Source organism: Megalobrama amblycephala, linkage group LG4, assembly GCF_018812025.1.
Source record: "Megalobrama amblycephala isolate DHTTF-2021 linkage group LG4, ASM1881202v1, whole genome shotgun sequence".
NCBI classification, from domain to species: Eukaryota; Metazoa; Chordata; class Actinopteri; order Cypriniformes; family Xenocyprididae; genus Megalobrama; species Megalobrama amblycephala.
The window spans coordinates 44,752,026-44,772,053 of record NC_063047.1 but is presented as its reverse complement, the minus strand read 5'-3'; the positions used below and the strand labels follow the sequence as shown (position 1 = coordinate 44,772,053).

Below are 20,028 nucleotides of genomic sequence, written 5' to 3'. Positions count from 1 at the left end.
GTTCTTTTGAACTTTCTATCCATCAAAGAATCCTCAAAAAAAAAAAAAAAGGGTTTCCAGAAAAACAACTGCTTTTAACACTGACAATAACAAGAAATGTTTCTTAAGCACCAAATCAGCATATAAAATGATTTCAGAAGGATCATGTGACACTGAAAACTGGACTAATGGCTGCTGAAAATCCAGATTTGACATCACAGGAATAATAAACCTTTTAAAATATATTAAAACTGAAATTATTTAAAATTGTAATAATATATCACAAAATGACTGTCTTGATTTTTGATCAAATAAACAGAGCCTTGGTGACCATAAGAGACTTACTTAAAGGGTTAGTTCACCCAAAAATGAAAATGATGTCATTAATGACTCACCCTCATGTCCTTCCAAACCCGTAAGACCTCCGTTCATCTTCTTAACACAGTTTAAGATATTTTAGATTTAGTCCGAGAGCTTTCTGTCCCTCCACTTAAAATGTGTGTACGGTGCACTGTCCATGTCCAGAAAGGTAATAAAAACATCATCAAAGTAGTCCATGTGACATCAGTGGGTTAGTTAGAAGTTTTTGAAGCATCGAAAATACATTTTGGTCCAAAAATAACAAAAACTACGACTTTATTCAGCATTGTCTTCCCTTCTGGGTTCTGGGTCTGTTGTATATCCGCTTTCACTCCACAGTGACGCTGCTGCTTCTTCTTCTTTCCTGTTTTACGGCGGTTGGCATCCAGCTTATTGGTGCATTACCGCCCCCTTCTGCTCTGGACAGTGACGCAATTAGGACATCCACGACATGCACACCTACGCACCATTTAAAAAAATATCGCAATACCAAAATACAAACAATGTAGAATAGCTTGAATACAGCGTGCGTCTCCCTCAGACTGTAAACGAAGCTCGGGCGCACTAGATAACACGTCATCAGCGTCATTGTCCGGAGCAGAAGGGGGCAGTAATGCATCAATAAGCTGGATGCCAACCGCCGTAGAAGAAGAAGCAGCGTCACTGTGGAGTAAAAGCGGATATACACAGACCCGGAAGAGAAGACAATGCTGAATAAAGTCGTAGTTTTTGTTATTTTTGGACCAAAATGTATTTTCGATGCTTCAAAAACTTCTAACTAACCCACTGATGTCACATGGACTACTTTGATGATGTTTTTATTACCTTTCTGGACATGGACAGTCTACCGTATATGTACATTTTAAGTGGAGGGACAGAAAGCTCTCGGACTAAATCTAAAATATCTTAAACTGTGTTAAGAAGATGAACGGAGGTCTTACGGGTTTGGAAGGACATGAGGGTGAGTCATTAATGACATCATTTTCATTTTTGGGTGAACTAACCCTTTAAGTAAGTCTCTTATGGTCACCAAGGCTCTGTTTATTTGATCAAAAATCAAGACAGTCATTTTGTGATATATTATTACAATTTTAAATAATTTCTGTTTTAATATATTTATATATTTATATATTTAATATACAGACGTGTAGGTGAGTCATTAATGACATAATTTTCATTTTTGGGTGAACTAACCCTTTAAAACATCTTACTGATTCAGATTCAGATATCTTTATTAATCCCCAAGGGGGCAATTCAGTTCTACAGCCAACCCATCCAATAAGGGTTAAATTAGAATTATTAGCACACAATAAATATAAAAATTGTAAAGTTAAAAATGTATACAAACGATCACACCCTGACATACACATACAGCACAATACACACATTCACCTGCCAGTGACAAAATGATGCCAGACTTTTGAATAGTAGTGTATACAAGATATATACATCCCTGTGCTTGGCTCCAAAACATAAATTTGAATTGAAAATGGATTTGTGTTAAAGCCGAGCAGTCATTGTCTCATAATCAGGCTGTTTAGAGTAAGAGCAGTCTCGTCTGTCTCAGCGGCCACAATACAGGCCTCACAGCTATTTTTGTTCCTTATGTCTCCGTTGTGACGATGCACATGCAACGTCTGAAACAAAGCATTGCTCTGTGGTGCTCTCCTCTGTAAATGATCTTATTGGAACAGACACAGAGAATTAAGCTTGTGCCTCATGACTGGGGCTCTTGAGGAGAGAAAGCTGATGCTGAATGCTGATGACATGCGGCTTTTAGGATGCTGTGATTGTTACTATTGCAGGGTAATTGAAATGTGATTTACCTTACAGGACGCAGGATACCGGCACCCCCAGGTCTGACAAGAGGTGAGTGCTCTCTGCTTTCGTGGTCGACCAGTGTGAGTTTTTCAATGGTGATGCTGTTATCATCTCTTGGCCATTAACAACAATAACATCAACAATATGGGCAATAAACATAGTATTCATAAAATATACTATAGCACTTACATATTGACCCCAGATTGTTGTGCGAGTAATTTATTTTAATGTGCGTTTTTATAACACTTCTGGTCCTTGAATCTGATTGGCTGAGAGGCCTTCCAGGAATACAGTATTGCACAAGTCTCAGCACTGGGACTGTTCACCATTTGTCCCAGCAATAGCAGAGGAGAAAACCCTCAATAATTTTCTTTTATGTCATGTTATGTCACAGAAATATACATTATATATATATATATGTATATCTTGTTTTCTTGATTTACTGCAAGTAATATGTTTGTACCATGTCTCAGAGACGATACTATTTTGTCATAGCATAATCAGAAAGATCTTTATTTATAGTAACAGCAATATAGAATTTTCTCCAACATACAATACATCCAAGTCATCATGTCATCCAGCTTTTATTATTATGATATTCTAATATTGATCTAGCATACTGCAGTGTGCAGCAAGTGTCATACCAGCCACTGGGTATTATTATTATTAGCCACTGGGGGATTATTGTTATTGTCCACATTTTAATAAATTATTAAATTGTTAAAGTTGTATTAATTTAATTGATTAGACATGCATTTGATGAACATGTTTTCAAATTGTGTTTGTCGTGTTTGTACCGCAGGATGGAGCCGCTGGGCTCTGGAGAAGTGCAGAGTGAGGATGATCAGTGTGCTGAGGTAGAGCTGGAGCCTTCTAACTGGCAGACGCTGGTGAGCAGAGACGTCCTGTCCACACTTACCCCTCAGGAAATCAAGAGACAGGAAGTCATCAACGGTGAGCAAGTCTGGTTTACTGTATGAGTAGTTTTGGGGAAGTTGCGCTTTTTTATTCTAATTTTTAATTACTTTTCATAAATTTAAATCAAGCTGTATGATATGGACAAATGATGAACACTTTGTTCTTTATTAAATATCAGATAAATAGTTATACAGTTCAAGACAAGTTGCCTTCTGTTGTGCTACATGGATCTCTTGCCATTAGTTTCATGTTATAATTACATTTTATTTTTGATTGAAACACTGTTTTTATTGGATGATAATGTTTCTACCATTATTAATTAAAACTGTATTTGTAACACAAGTAACATTATGTATATATGTATTTTTTTACATATTTTATTTTTTACTTTATTTTAATGTTACTTTTACTATTTTCTTATTTTTAGTTCAACTAAAAATTTAAAACAGTATTTGCGATAGATGCTAAGTGAAAATAGCCGTAAATTATTTTCACTAAGTGTAAATGGTAATTAGATGCTATTTATACTTTGGGCAAATAGTGGCAGATACTCAGTGTATTGTAGTATATTGTAACAGTATGCAATAATAACAACATATTTAGTGTATATGAGTATATTTATTAAAAACCTAAATGTATGCTGCCTTATTATACTATTATAATCCCTAAAGCCCTCCCCTACACCTACCCCAACCCTACATGATGAACACTTTATTCCCAGTAATACATACCCGTTGGGCACTTTATTTCCACTTTTTGAATATTTTATTATTTTTTATTTAAAATAATTTATGGGAAAAGGGAGAAGAATTAGTTTGGAAAAAGGTGGATTCAAGCTCGAGTTGGTCAAAAGCTAACGCCAGCTGCCTTACTCTCCACGCCACTGCTCCTGTTATCAGTGGAATTTCTTTTGTAAATTTGTCTGACTCAGTCAGACAAGGTGGGCGGAGTTAGTGTAAATAGCCTCTGCCAACCAGCCGGGCTATTTGCACTTGGTGTAAAAAGACACTGAAAATGAATTCCCTTACATTATTACATTATCCCAGGAAAAAGTATTCTGATTACTCTCAACAGTGCATAAGCATACATTCTGTTTGAGAAGCTTGTAAACTTGCTCAGGGGCAATTTACCATTGCAAACCATCCTGTGTGACTGCTTCTCTCCTCCACATCATTGCTTTCACAGAGTTGTTCTACACTGAGAGAGCACACGTTCGAATGATGAAGGTTCTGGAGAATCTGTTTTACCAGCCGCTGATCAGAGAGACCATCCTGCCTCCTGCAGACATCAAAAGCATCTTCAGCAACCTTGAGGAGATCGTTCAGCTGCACAGTAAATATCATAACTTAATAGACTCCCTAAATCCTTGAACACTTCTGAAATAAGCATGCCTTCTAAACACTGTCTTCCTTGTATTCTCACTTCAGTGTCTTTAACGGAACAAATGGCCGCTGTTCGGAAGAAGAATGAGACTGCACTCATTGATTCATTAGGAGATGATCTGCTTTCCTGGGTAAGAAAGGAAGAGATAGAGCAGCAAATATGTATTAGGGTTCTTTCACACTGCCAGTTTAGTTCGAAACTTGGCACAGTTCGCATGAAAAATCGTTAATGTTGAAAGCTGTCATGCGGCCCCGGGTACTGAACCTGAGACTACCTGTAGGAGGTGGTCTGAGTTCGATCGCACTGGAACTGTGGTGTGATTTGTGTAAAGTGGTGATGATTAACCTTGGATATGAGCGAGAGTGAGCGTGTAGTGTAATCGCATAGTGAGTGCTGTCAGATCAAGCAGCAGAAATCCGCGACTCGCATACAGTGGACGCAAGTGTTGTTCACTCTGCTGCACATAATTGCACTAAATGAATAAAAAACTAAAATAAATTGACCCTCATTCTGTTTTCTATCATGCGCTGTGCACGTTTGTGATGATGCAAGATGAACGCAAATGCTACAGATGAAGATGAAATGAAGAGAAAAATAGGTTTTACTAGGTCTAAGGTAGTCAAGCTGTTTTTTGAAAATGGTAGCTGGTTTGTTTCAATGTGGTGTGATCTACCAATTTGAACAAGCTAATGGCCATGAATGACTAGCTTTGGCCAGCTAGGAACCATCTTAAACCAGTTACTAAGGATGCACCAACATTGTGTGAAAATTGTCGGTTGAAAATGGAATTTTTGTTTTTGGCTGAAAGAGAAAAGTGGCCAAAAACATGAGAATAATGAAAATATATGCCGCCCCCCTCCTCAGTGTTCAGCGCTCAGGTTTCACTCTCGTTCTAGCCGTTATCACTGTGCGGTTGTGACGCTCCGCTCAATATTCCGCTCTAGGGCTGACCGATATACCGCATGCGATTGTCACGCGCATTTCGTCAGTAAAGCCGGTTCCCTGATTGCCGCTAAATCGCCATCACCTGCTTCTAAATGGAGCGGCATTTAATAGACAGAGCCGTAGATCACTGACAAGCCACGCAATATCGCGTTCATATCGCAGATGAATCGCCTTCGATAATGAACGCGATATTGCGTGGCTTGTCAGTGAACTACGAAATGCGCGTGACAATCGCATGCGATATATCGGTCAGCCCTATTCCGCTCTATGCACATGCTGAGATCAGTTGCTCACAGCCCATGCGTACGCTTAACTTTTGTACCACGCATGCTCATCTGAAAAGTAAAATAGGGCTGGGATAATAAATCGCGATTCTCTCTCGAATTGATTCTGAGCTTAGTTTTTAACAGCAGATGGCGCTCTAGGCTAGTTTTTAACAACACACTCAAATGCTCAGGAAGAAGAGTGCTGAAGAGCTCTCATGCGTCTGAGAATGTACTTGCACTTCAGAATGCTTTTATGATGCAAGATTACTGTAAACAGCCCACTGCAAACACCCTTGTACTTCACTTCAACCTTTTCGAACTTTATGAATGATTATTTTATAGAAGGTTCCCTGGTTTGATTATTTTATAAAAGGTAACATGGTGTGGTATAGCCGTGCTGGGCAAGGCTGGTAAAATGACGCTACCCTCTCATTCACTGATCCCGCTACGCTCTGCTCACATGCTCTGATAATAATAGCTTTGTAGGACTTTACATTATTTGGATAATTGGTCAAAAAATAAATCTGTTAAATCTGATTCTGTTGCATAGAACTGAATGAAGAATAATATATTGATATTTAATATTAATGTATTTTTTGTCCAATTTTAGTGCGTTACTTTCAATAAGTTTTATTTTATTGGTTTGTATTTTTAAAATTCAGTATCATTAAAGTATCATTAGTATAATGAAATTATTGAATTTCATTAAAGTCTCATATTAAATACAGTTATACGAAAAAAAGCTAATTTGGAATAAGAAATAAATAATTTTTAAAAAGCGGGTTCGGTTTTTGGTCAAGTGCAATTTTCATTTCGGTGCATACCTATCAGTCACCATTAGATTTTCCAGCAGTTAAGTTTCACACTAGCTTGTGTCTTTACCCACAGTTCAGTGGGGAAGAAGAGTCGAAGATCAAGAGAGCTGCGGGCACGTACTGCAGTAATCAGCCTTTTGCCCTAGAACTCATCAAGAGCAAACAGAAAAAAGACCAGCGCTTCAACGCCTTCATTCAGGTCAATAGCTTACTAGTCCATTGGTTGCTTTTATAATTGTATGTAACTCTACTTGCTTTTGGTCATGTGTGTGTTTTTATATCTGGCTGTTACCAGATAGTAAATGAAGTGTTTGTATTGCAGGAGGCGGAGAGTAACCGTAATTGTCGCAGGCTGCAGTTAAAGGACATTATTCCTGTGGAGACTCAAAGACTCACAAAGTATCCCCTTCTGCTGGAGAACATCGCCAAATACACAGGTACAGCATTTAAAATCATTCTTGTCAGTTATTGGCTGGAGCGTGTTTATAATGATTCGTGGTCCAGGCTGCACCAGGTAGTTTTTGTTGCCGTTTTCGGAGCTTGTGGCGACTACAGAGACCGCGTTTTTTTACAGTGTGTTCAGGGGACAGTCAGCTAGCGGATAGTGAGGAGATGTTTGCTGTATGTGACAAAAAATGTTTTGGCCTAAAAACGTGTGACATCACTTAGAGCACCTTTAATATCTTAAATATAAAGATATCTGCAAATCTGACAAATATTCTTTACTATGTTATGTTCTTATCATTAGCAAAAATACATAATATTATAATTAATATCTTAAATATTAAGATATTTGCAAATATGACACGTATTCTTTACCATGTTATGTTCTTTTCATTAGCAAAAATACATATTGAATTATTAATATAGATATCTTAAAGGTCCCGTTCTTCGTGATCCCGTTTCAAACTTTAGTTAGTGTGTAATGTTGTTGTTAGAGTATAAATAAAAACTGTAAAATGTTAAAGCTCAAAGTTCAATGCCAAGCGAGATATTTTATTTAACAGAAGTCGCCTACATCGAACGGCCAGTTTGGACTACATCCCTCTACTTCCTTCTTTAATGACGTCACTAAAACAGTTTTTTGACTAACCTCCGCCCACAGGAATACACAAGAGTTGCGTTTGTAGAGTGTGTTTGTCGCCATGTCGTCGAAACGCTGTTATTTTCATCCCGCAGTCCAATCACCGGGTCTGATTCCGGCTCAAATTGATAGGGTAAAATTAAAGACATGTTTACAATAACACTGAGCGCGTGCATCTCCACGTTATGGTAAGAGGCGTGACCTTTCTGGGCAAGGAGCGCTAAGCTGCTGTCGAATCACAACACAGGAACCGCTGGCACAATCAGAACTCGTTACGTATTTCTGAAGGAGGGACTTCATAGAACAAGGAAGTCATCAGCCCGTTTTTATGACAGTGGAAACAGCGGTATACAGATAAGTAAATTATGTGAAAAATACTGTTTTTTTACACGCGAAACATGAAAACATGTTATATTGCACACTATAAACACAATCAAAGCTTCAAAAAACCACGAAAAACGGGACCTTTAAATATTAAGATATCTGCAAATCTTACAATTTTTCTTTACCATGTTATGTCATTAGCAAAACTACATAATATTATAATTATATTTAAAATATTAAAATATCTGCTAATCTGACAAAATTCATTTACCATTTCATTAGCAAAAACACGTTGCTGTACTCCCACTGTGGTTGTCTCTGAAACAAAGACTAATCTCTTTACAGATGTAGCGCGGTCTGTTTTTGTTTAGAGCATTCACATATGAGCCAAAATTAGCATGAACCACTCTGAGGCCTGTTTCACACATTTTGCATCTGCGTAACATCAGTCACTACAGTCTAATGTAGTGCTTTCACATTAACTGCAACTAATTACAGCCATAAATTATAAAATGGCCATTTGAAGTTGGCCAGTGAGAATTATTACAAAGTAAATTGTCATGAAATGTAAGTTTTGGCTGGAGTAGAGCAAATCACATTCCAAGACATGTCAAATTCTCACATACAACAGAGGACCCTGAGGAGAGAGGTAAAGTGAAACGTGCTGGCGAATGCTGTCGGAAGATTCTCACTCACGTCAATCAGGAGGTGAAAGAAGCCGAGAACAAACAGGTGAGTAAATAACACAATGGGTGCCTGACCTCAGATCAGGCCATGTTGAACTGATCCCTGATCATCTGCTGTCCCCAGAGGTTGGAGGACTACCAGAGACGGCTGGACCTGTCCTCACTGAAACAGAGCGAGAACCCCATGATAGCAGAGTTTAAGGTGAGACCTCATATTTAGCTAATTTTATCAACATAAAAATCAAAAAGTTGCATAACAAGTTAGCATTCGCTATCAACAAAATGACGATTTTACTCTCTATCTAGAACTTGGACTTGACTAAGCGGAAGATGGTTCATGAGGGACCGCTATCCTGGAAGGTCAACAAAGATAAAACTATTGGTGGGTATGGCTTGTCAAAGAATTCACCCTTGATCAAACTCAAATTAAAAATGTCTTCTACAGGTGATATCATGGAAAATACGATTTTATATCATCATATAGGTCATTTACATAAAGATCTCTTAAAGGTGTGGTTGTGAAAATAGCCTGTTCAATTCTGTGTTTGATGCAAGAAAGCTTGACTAACAATTTAAGTGAACATGAGGTCAAAAATTGAATGTTGCAAATGTGTATAATATGGCATTTTTAAAGTTCCCCTATTATGCTTTTTCAAAGGTTCCCAATTTAGTTTTCAGTGTCTTCTACAATAGACTCACATGCATCAAAAAACTTTTTTTTTTAATAATATACATTGTAGCATCTCCTCTTTTCTCACAGTGCCTGAAATGGTTAAGTAAAGATTCAGTCTCTCTAAACCCCTCATTTCCGAGAGCCTACTCTGCTCTGATTGGTCAGATGGCCCAGTCTGTTGTGATTGGTCTACCACTTACAGCATGTGTCGGAAACAACAGTAACGATGGCATTGGTTTTACCCTATCAATTCGAGCCCGAGTCTTCACTCTTGTTACAAATCTAAGTAGGTTCGTGTAGGAAGTAAGACTGGAATTACTGATGACTTGTTTCAGGAAGTTCAGAATCGGCCTTTTCTTTTGGGAGACAATAGCTCTGTTATAGTGCATTCTGATCTTTAAACTTTGCAGACCTTTTACATTCACAAGCGTTTATATAACACCCTACATGAAAGGTAGTGTCCAAGAAAGCATAATAGGTGCACTTTAATGTAATATTAATGTGAAATGTTTACATATGGTGTGTGTGTGTGTGTGTGTGTGCAGAGCTGTACACATTGCTGCTGGAAGATATATTGGTGCTACTTCAAAGACAAGATGAGAAGCTGATCTTAAAATGCCACAGTAAGAATCTGGCGGGCACCGCTGAGACTAAACACATCTTCAGCCCCATCATCAAACTCAGCACTGTGATGGTGCGCTCGGTCGCCACCGGTAAGCATTGCTTTTCAAAACAGATAAGACTTTGTGAATGCTTGAACATATATCAGATCATACTTTTGATCAAAACTTCAAAAATTATTTCTTCCATAATCAAATGAACTAAAAAAAAAAAAAGTTGTTTAATGGCCTCTTGATTAAAATAAAAGCATATTAAAGGGTAAGTTGAAATAAAATTATCGTCTGAATGTTACAGACAACAGATCATTCTTTGTGCTGTCTATGTCTGATAATGGAGCCCAGATCTATGAGCTGATGGCCCAGACTGTATCTGAGCAGAAGACGTGAGTCCTGATCTTTTTTATCCATAATTCCTTTTTATCTGCCCTTTTAGAGTGTCCGTAAAGTATCTGTTATTCAGTTTAAGCGTACAAAATACTCCTCAGTATGTTTAGCCTCTAAAACAGTGGACGAATGTTGATTTACAGTTCACAAATGACCCATTATAGTTTTGTAAAATTTGGAATTATTTTATGTGCTTTTTTTTTTTTTTCTAAATATCTTTAATTTTAGGAAACCTTTATTTCAGTTTTTTAAACATTTCAGTCAAAATTGTGTCCTGTTTTGATTGATTTTCCAAACACTAGGTGGCAGTGTCTGATCACACAAAGAGCAGACTGCATGAAGACCAAACTACTCAACATCATTCCATTACCTCAGGCTGAGTGAGTTTAAGGTTTCTACATCATTTATATGATTTTTTAGGCAGCAAGTTAATGTGATAACATGACATGTTTTTCAGTGGGGAACGTGAAGAGGTCGAGTTGATGAACTCTGGTGTTCAGAAACTAAACAAAGACTCTGAGCCCATTTCTTTAGGGAGCATTCAGTCTCCAGGTAAACATTTTGTTTGTTTGTTTATTTTCATTTATCTCAGCTCACCACAGCAGGTTGTTGTGCAGTGCATTCATTCACTTCAGTAATACCAGCATAAAGTCTGATCTGCATTTGCTCACTTAAACAGGAAGAGACCATATGACTGTGTACAGCAACCAGTGACAGATTTTCATTTTCTTTTTTAAGATAGTAGTAGTAGATAAGTGTAGTGTGAGTAAATATGAGATACCACAGTAATAGATGAGCAGAAAAATATCCAAAAAGCACTAGGCCATTGTTATACATTTTGTTCAGTTGAGTACTTACAATATCCCAAATGTTTCCAACTATTTGTAAGTCGTGAGAAAATTGCAATTTTAACCAAGGCTCCGGGACGTGTGAGGAGTCGCCTGTCAATTGCGTCATACCCGCGTTACCCTCGGTTTCCGGTTTTATTTTGTAGAAACCATGGAAACACCAAAGACACTTTAATAATATTACATGTTTTAATAGACAAGGAAATAACTGTTTTGATATATTTATAGACAGAAAACTAATTATTGTTATATAGCTCAAAAGGTTTAGTTTTATTGTTTAAATCTAATCTTCTTGATTTTTTGCAAGTACCATGCTTTACCATGCCTCAGAGAAAAACACTATTTTGTGAAGTAGCTAACATAGCATAATCAGATGCAGCTTTATTTTTAGTAACAGTAATACAGAATTTTCTCTATCATACAATACGTTTTAAAATTAATTGCATGCCATTTATCAACACAAGCCATCCAGCATTTAATATGATATTCTAAAATCGATCTAGTTTACTGCAGTGTGTCTCAAACAAGTGTCTCACAGCAGCCGCCGAGCGAACGCACAGAGTAACGTTAGAACATAGTTTTCAACACTCTCAAATGTGTCTAATATGATAAACAGAGCTGTGTTACCTCATACTCATGACCGGAAAAGCAGAAGCGGCGCCGGCGACTGTGGCATAATAAAAGTCCCGCTGCTCGTGAGCCGTGTGTTGCGCAATCACACAACACTCGCTCCTGCTCTGCTTCATACTACAGTAACGTTAATAATCACATACATGAACATGATTTCTTCCAGAGTCCTATCCCGATTCTTTTGCATCGTCCCTTGAGGTGGAGACCACATGTCCCAAGATTCTGCATTCAAACTTGCCGTCATCAAGCTACGCCTTTGTTTTGAATAGGCCTCTAGCGCCCTCTAGGGGACAGAATTCCTACAAACTGCACCTTTAATTCAAATAATTCCAATTTTTTTTCTTCAATTTTGTTGTATGTTTTCTGCAGAAAAAGATGACACTGAGGTCATGTCAACCCCACCTTCCAACACCAACCCGTTTGAGACCAAATCTGATGAGGAGGATGAAGAGGAAGAAAACTCACTACAGGATCAGGCTGAAGATGATGAAGCGTTCGAGGTGGCTGACCTGACCGATCGACTGACATTACTGAAGCAGCGCTCGAGGCTGGGCATCGCCATAGATGAGGACGAGGCTGAGGCCTTTGAGCTCCAGCCACTCAGAGCTGATGAAGCTCTCAGAACACGTGAGTAGAAGACATGACTGCTACGAGCTATCCCTCTCCCGATACACTGAAAACTAAATTCGGATAGGGACACTAACTAAAATCCAGCAAAACAACCTGCGATAAACTGTATCTTTATAAAGGCCCTTTCACACTGAGCGCGACGTGATAAAGCTAAGTAAATCGCAGACGAACGGAGCTTTCACACTGAACGCGAAACGACTGATTGCCTTTAGCACCTGCACAATAGGTGGCACTGACCGAGAATACATTTTTCCTTATGTATATATCCGGGAGGTTTTCCCATTTGGCTTTAACCTTGTCCGCTGCACAACATACATCAGTAAATTAAGATAAATAAAGTTTGGTACTAAACAGGAACCATCATCGAGTGCGTGTAATAACTTCTGACTGCGATCTAAAGTGGATTTTGATTAAATAATGGGCAGACTTGCATCATTTGTAGAGTTTTATAAACTGAATGCTATACCTGCTTAGCATTTCTCATGCACGCATCTCTCATTCAATCTTTATTGTTATAAAAATACCCCAAGCCGCATGAAAAACACATATAGAACATATATTGTCGTAATCATATATTTATTTGGCTTCATGCTTCATCCGAAGAAACGTTTCTCTCAGTTATTTATGTACGGAACTCAGAAGGAGGAAATGAAAACAGTGACGGCATTCAGAAGGACACATTATGATCACATAATATGATTGACGGCTCTAGAGCAAACAAGCTCTCTGACTCATAACAGACATGAAAACAGAGCTCTGTACGCTGTTTCAAGCTCCTCAGATTGAATAATTCAGTGGAAAATGAAATTATGTTCTGTATAAGTAATGTGAGAATAAATCTGTTCTCAGACACCAAGCGCTCAGTGTGAAAAGGCCTTAAATCTGTAGGGCTGTTTTACGTTGACGTCGATTATTAAAATAGATTGATTCGACACACCTATGCTGAATGAAAGGAACCGCACTGGACAACTAGTTGTCTAGGTGCGGCCTTAAGTGTATTCTCTGCACTCGGTTACAAAGCTTTTAAAATCACGTTGTTGTCAAAGACTACATCAGGATTCAGTTCAGAACAATGATTAAAACAGATAGAGTAGATCAAGTCCATCAACACCCCCAAAGCTTTACAGTCCTTTACCTCTTCCTGGGTCGACATTTCATTCTGTAACAGCAGTTTTGATTGATATGCTCTTTAATGTTTGATGATCACATTATTTATTGTATAAGCAATGCTTCTATCGCTTGGCAAGTTAACTAAAGAATTAATCGAATAATCGGAAAATAATCAATAGATTAATCGTTGGAAAAATATATTGGTGAATCGAAAAATAATCAAAAGATTAATCAATTTTCAAAATAATTGTTAGTTACAGCCCTATAAATCTTATTTGTGTGTACTTTAGTGGCGACACTGAGGCAGCTCCTGATCAACCACATGTCCAGTCAGGAGGACACAGACAGAGACCCCGAGAGAGGAGAGCAACGGGAACACGTGGCGAGGACGGGTTCTCAGCATGGGCCGGAGGACAGCGCTGCGATTGGGTCCACTGTTGAGAACGGCTCAGAGAGGGGCGAGAACAGAGGGGAGAACACACAGGAACTGCCCTCCGGAGACACAGGCTTCTTTGAGACGTCTGAGGATTGTGGTGCGTGTTTGTCCGGTTTTATGATATGATAATGCCCAGCTGACTGCACATTATCCTGCTTATTACATGACTACATAGGCAATAGGAAAAGTTGTTACCATGCCGTCATTTTACGCTGGACTGCTTCACAAACAAGGGTCAGTTCAACACTGGATTTGCACAAAAGATTAACATGAAGGCACATGCTAGTCGATGAGTTGAATCAATTTATCCACTAAGCATTCAGAAACATCCAGTTTCATTCTAAAAGTTGTAACTTCTTCCCGAGTCTCTCCATCAGCGTCTGACTCCGGTTTGAACAATGTAAGGCTGAACAAACTAAACATGTTTAGTTACAGTATTAATTATTAGCTGGTCAGTTTATGTGATGTTTCATCCACACCAGTAGGTGTCACTATAAAGACCAAGGCTGAACACCGTTACTGACAATCATCATTTTGGCTGCGTGAGATTCTCCAGCTTTGTTGTTGTTGAGCAACTGAAGCTCAAGCTGTTAAAGCTCCACCCTCTTTTGGAAAGTGGCTGGGAGCAGCAGCTTATTTGCATTTAAAGGGACACACACAAAAATGGCGTGTTTTTCCTCACACCCAAATAGGGGCAAATTTGACAAGCTATAATAAATTATCTGTGGGGTATTTTTAGCTGAAATTTAACAGACACATTCTGGGGACACCAGAGACTTATATTACATCTTGTAAAAGGGGCATTATAGGTCCCCTTTAATAAGTAAATGGATGTGAAATGTTGATTTTTGTTAAAAAAAAGACTGCAGAGTAAAATGAGACATGAAACTAGCACAGCTATGTAGGACATTGGTTGTGTGGTAATAAAGTTTAACAGTCTTTAATTTGGAAAAATGTTTTCTGCAACAATTAAAACTAAACATGTTTAGTTACAGTATTAATTATTAGCTGGTCAGTTTATGTGATGTTTCATCCACACCAGTAGGTGTCACTATAAAGACCAAGACTACTGCTATATTGATCAGTGAAACAAACACATAAAATCCTAGGTACTTCTTTTAAATAAGTAATTACTTGGCAACCGTTAAAAAAAGTAAGTGTTGTATAGTACGGATGTGTGTAGTATGAATGTAATCCGGGCGTACTACTTTGTCATTGTTATGTGACCTACCTCTGTCAGTCACTTCACTGCCATTCACAAATCCTCTCCTGTGGCCTGATGGGATTGAAAAGTATCTGTTGTATGCACACTTCAGAATCTCGGCAGAAGTAGTAGGTTGTCTGGGTACTTTTTCCAGTACTATTTTATGAAAACTGTGAATTCTACTCTTTACAGAAACCATACATTTCATTAATAAGTTGCACTGGGTCACAATTACATGTACATATTTATTGAGAGAACAAAACACAAATAAATTGCATCTTTCTATAAGTCACATTTTATTATTACATTTAGAAATAATGTGAAGTACCGGCATATAAAACAAAATGTTTACAAACATTATAAAAATGTATTTTAGTTAATACTAAACTGTGTTTTAGTTTAGTTTATTTATTTAAAATGCCAAACCTAAACAAATTTATTAAAGTGAAACTACTGGCTGGTGGGAAATGCGCAGATATACAAATAATCTTGGGCTCACGTGCCAGCTTCATTTGGCACAAGTCTAAATGTGTGCATATGTTTTGCATGCTTGATTTATTTTTTGGAAAATATTGTACTGAACCTACTTTTTTGCAATACATTTACATTTTCTGTTGGCTGTATCCTGTAACCCTTACTCTTGTTTTCTGTCAGTCTCTGCAGGCAGTTACATGGTTCTGGAGGTGTATGGAGGCTCAGGTGAAAGCAGCACAGATGATGACGTGCAGGGCAGCAGCGGGGAGCCAGTGGCCGGGGGAGACTCAGGCATTGACTTGAAGAAGCTCCTCTCTTCCTCCTCTCAGAGCAGCGGAGGACCAAACCTCAACAGACAGATCATGACCCACATACGTCTACTACAGGCCAACCTGCAGCACCTGAAGGTGACATGTTGCCCACCAAGAAAACCGGTCACGGATAAATATATAATGACCAAAAAGTATTTATAGACACTTATTCAATTTATATTATTTAATAGGGGTGTGATGAGATTTCGTGCCACACAGATCTTGTGATATTAAAACGTGACGAGATTTCTCGTTGAGGTGTAAAGCTGTCTCGCGATATCACCATGCAGACACTACATTACATTATGGTGCCCACCGCGGCACTGCCTCCACTGTCGTTTTGCTTTCATGTAGAAAAATAAAAAACATTTAATTCAGTTAGATAATTGTCATTTCAATTGTAAACATCTGCTCTGCTCATCCAGCACGAGCTGCAGAGTCGCACACAGTGCAGCAGGAATCACAGTTCACTGATCACGTGATGAGAGTAAAGCGAGATGACTGACAAGACCATGGCGAAGGGTTTGTTGCGCAACAGAGCCTAAGCATCTGATAAATGTCTTATCTTGTTCAATTTGTGGAAAGGAATTCAGTCGCACAGCCTCAATCAGAAGTTCTGGAAGCTCATAATTCATGCACAGTAAGGTCTGAAGAGGCTCATGTCAAATCAAACAGGAGAGAAGCCAGTCAGATGAGTTTGTGGCAAAACCTTTTACAGTGCTTTTATATTGTTGTCTTTCAATACATATGATCATTCATACTCAGAAAGTAGAACTGAAATGACATTCATTACAAGATTAGTAAAAACATTTCAAAATGTTCTGTAGATTATTTTTCCAGTCATGAATTTTGTCATTGAGGATTTCTTAAATATACTGTGCAAAATTCTTGTCTCGTTTTTTCGTGAACCTAATCTCGTGTCTCTTCTCGTGAGCCAACTCTCATCACACCCTATAAAGGTGCCATCGAATGTTTTTTTACAAGATGTAATATAAGTCTAAGGTGTCCCCTGAATGTGTCTGTGATGTTGCAGCTCAAAATACCCTATAGATTTTTTTTAATTAATTTTTTTAACTGCCTATTTTGAGGCATAATTAGAAATGCGCCGATTCAGGCTGCGGCCCCTTTAATTGCTCACGCTCTCCACCCCCTCCTGAGCTCTCAACTCTATCATTGCATAAACAAAGTTCACACAGCTAATATAACCCTCAAAATGGATCTTTACAAAGTGTTCGTCATGCAGCATGTCTAATCGCGCAAGTATGGTATTTATTTGGATGTTTACATTTGATTCTGAATGAGTTTGAGGCTGTGCTCCGTGGCTAACGGGCTAATGCTACACTGTTGGAGAGATTTATAAAGAATGAAGTTGTTTATGAATTATACAGACTGCAAGTGTTTAAAAATGAAAATAGCGACGGCTCTTGTCTCCGTGAATACAGTAATAACCGATGGTAACTTTAACCACATTTAACAGTACATTAGCAACATGCTAACGAAACATTTAGAAAGACAATTTACAAATATCACTAAAAATATCATGTAATCATGGATCATGTCAGTTATTATTGCTCCATCTGCCATTTTTCGCTATTGTTCTTGCTTGCTTACCTAGTCTGATTCAGCTGTGCACAGATCCAGACATTAATACTGGCTGCCCTTGTCTAATGCCTTGAACATGAGCTGGCATATGCAAATATTGGGGACGTTAATGATCCCGACTGTTACGTAACAGTCGGTGTTATGTTGAGATTCGCCTGTTCTTCTGAGGTCTTTTAAACAAATGAGATTTATATAAGAAGGAGGAAACAATGGAGTTTGAGACTCACTGTATATCATTTCCATGTACTGAACTCTTGTTATTCAACTGTGCTGAGGTAAATTCAATTTTCAATTCGATGGCACCTTTAACATGCCAAAACCAAGTGGCATCCACTAGATCTTTTCTCAAAAGTAAGTTTACTTTTCAGGGCCAATTGTTCTGTTTTTAATGGTGCACTATGTAACTTTTGGCCCTCTAGTGGTTAAAAAAAAACTCAAGCTGACTATCTGAAGACATCACTATAGCTATACCCATTAATAGACATGGTACTTCCTTGAAAATAAAAGGGCAAGTTCACATAAAATTGACATTTCTGTCATTTATTACTCACCTTCATGACGTTCCAAACCCGCAAAACCTTCATTCATCTTTGGAACACAAATTAAGATATTTTTGATGAAATCCGATAGATTTGTTATATCTCATAGAAAGCAACGAAATTGTGACTACAGTGGTTCAACTTTAATGTTATGAAGCGACAAGAATACTTTTTGTGCTCAAAAACAAAACATAAATAACGACTTTATTCAACAATTTTTCCTCTTCCCTGTCAGTATCCTTCTCAGTTGGTGCAGTGAACACAGTGCAGAGCTTCCGTGTTTATGTCCGAACGCCGGCTCAGTATTGGCCAACACTGTTCACGTGAGCACCACGACACATGCGTGTGATGCTGACGCAGGAGCCGGTCAATACTGAGACTGACAGGGAAGATGAAAAATTGTTGAATTAAGTCTTTATTTTTGTTTTGTTTTTGCACACAAAAAGTATTCTCGTCGCTTCATAACATTATGGTTGAACCACTGTAGTCACATGGACTATTTTAATGATGTCTTTACTACTTCTCTGGACCTTGAATGTGGTAATTTCATTGCTTTCCATGGGAGATAAAAGAAAATCTCAGATTTCATCAAAAATATCTTAATTTGTGTTCCGAAGGTTAATGAATGCGTTACGGGTTTGGAACGACATGAAGGTGCATAATTAATGACAGAAATGTCATTTTTGGATGAAGTAACCCTTTAAATCTCTCCTTGCAATGTTGCAAGCTTAGCGCGTGCACTTGTTCTACGGCTGTTTAGAATTATATTTACTGAACAGTGCTAAAAATATAAATGTATTGAAAATGTTTTAATAGTATCCCAAAAAAAAATTGCTAGAGAAATAAATGCTGTAATTTCTGTAAATCTCCAGATATTTTAATATTTTTGACTGCCAAATGAAAAAGACCAAAAGTTTAATTTTTAATATTAACTTAAGAATATATAGCTGTCTATATATTTTAGGACAGGGGGTCTTTGCAAGGGGATCAATATATTGGGGTCCTTGAAATTAAAACAGTTTGAAAACTCCTGATTTAATGCAAGGAGATTCATACATTTTAATGTGACTGAAGTGTCTAAATATTTTTTGGGCCCACTGCATGTCAGCAAATGATTTTTAGTAATTAAAAAAAAAAAAAAAAATATATATATATATACTTGTTTGGCTTAAGTTCTTCATACCTGTTTACACAATTTTGAAGTAATACTCAAATTTGTTTTGTTTTTTTGTTTTTTCTTCAGGATACAGAAATCAAGTATAACCAGCTACGCCAAAGGCTATCAGAGGAAACCGCTACTGACACAGAGGAAAACAAAGGTAGTGCATTTTTGTTCTACCTGCTGGTGGTTCGATGTTGTGCTGCCATTATAAGAGGCTTTCGCACCGGAGGAACTTTTTCATAGTTCCTAGAACTATTGGCGGACGCACCCGGATTTTGCTGTGTTTACACCACAGGAAATAGAAGACGATTTTAGTTCTAGGAGCTCCTTTTGGGGGACCTAAATTAGCTCCTACTTCAGAGTAGGGTCTAACCCAGCACTATAGAAACTATCAGTGACGTAAGTGTATGTTGATTGGCCGAACGCACGCAAAACACTGGTGCCCACCATTTTTAAAATACCTGTGAATACACACAGTTTATAGCCTATAGATGTACTCCACAAACTAACTCTATGAACATGGAAAACAATGATAGATTTAAGGAGAAAATCCAACACAACTTTGAGAGGACCAAGCAAAACATGATTATGTATTTCTGCTCAACTAGTGACAATGGACATCAACCACACGACAAACGCTAATAATTTTTCATATACTTTCTTCTTTCTTTGTAGAACAGTTCAATCTACTAACATATTAGACAGTAGGGGTGGGAATCGCAGGGTACCTCACGACATGGCTCACAATAACAATAATTTTAAGATTAAGTGATTCTGCGATAATCTATATTTTGCTAGACAATCCTATAATGATACATCACGAT

The 20,028-nt window shown here is 37.9% G+C and overlaps 1 protein-coding gene across 5 annotated transcripts in view; it reads left to right on the top strand.

The window, feature by feature from the left end:
* arhgef12b (Rho guanine nucleotide exchange factor (GEF) 12b) overlaps nucleotides 1–20,028 on the top strand; it is a 99,006-nt gene that overhangs the window by 76,839 nt on the left and 2,139 nt on the right. For all 5 annotated transcript variants that reach the window (XM_048189547.1, XM_048189548.1, XM_048189545.1 and 2 more), the window contains 17 exons: nucleotides 2,173–2,208; nucleotides 2,963–3,114; nucleotides 4,264–4,410; nucleotides 4,506–4,591; nucleotides 6,561–6,686; nucleotides 6,810–6,924; nucleotides 8,527–8,627; nucleotides 8,706–8,783; nucleotides 8,888–8,963; nucleotides 9,800–9,967; nucleotides 10,170–10,257; nucleotides 10,561–10,638; nucleotides 10,716–10,810; nucleotides 12,106–12,363; nucleotides 13,767–14,009; nucleotides 15,771–15,997; nucleotides 19,286–19,361. In XM_048189547.1, coding sequence (XP_048045504.1) covers nucleotides 2,173–2,208; nucleotides 2,963–3,114; nucleotides 4,264–4,410; nucleotides 4,506–4,591; nucleotides 6,561–6,686; nucleotides 6,810–6,924; nucleotides 8,527–8,627; nucleotides 8,706–8,783; nucleotides 8,888–8,963; nucleotides 9,800–9,967; nucleotides 10,170–10,257; nucleotides 10,561–10,638; nucleotides 10,716–10,810; nucleotides 12,106–12,363; nucleotides 13,767–14,009; nucleotides 15,771–15,997; nucleotides 19,286–19,361 — 2,150 coding nt within the window. The remainder of the gene's footprint in view (nucleotides 1–2,172; nucleotides 2,209–2,962; nucleotides 3,115–4,263; nucleotides 4,411–4,505; nucleotides 4,592–6,560; nucleotides 6,687–6,809; nucleotides 6,925–8,526; nucleotides 8,628–8,705; nucleotides 8,784–8,887; nucleotides 8,964–9,799; nucleotides 9,968–10,169; nucleotides 10,258–10,560; nucleotides 10,639–10,715; nucleotides 10,811–12,105; nucleotides 12,364–13,766; nucleotides 14,010–15,770; nucleotides 15,998–19,285; nucleotides 19,362–20,028) is intronic.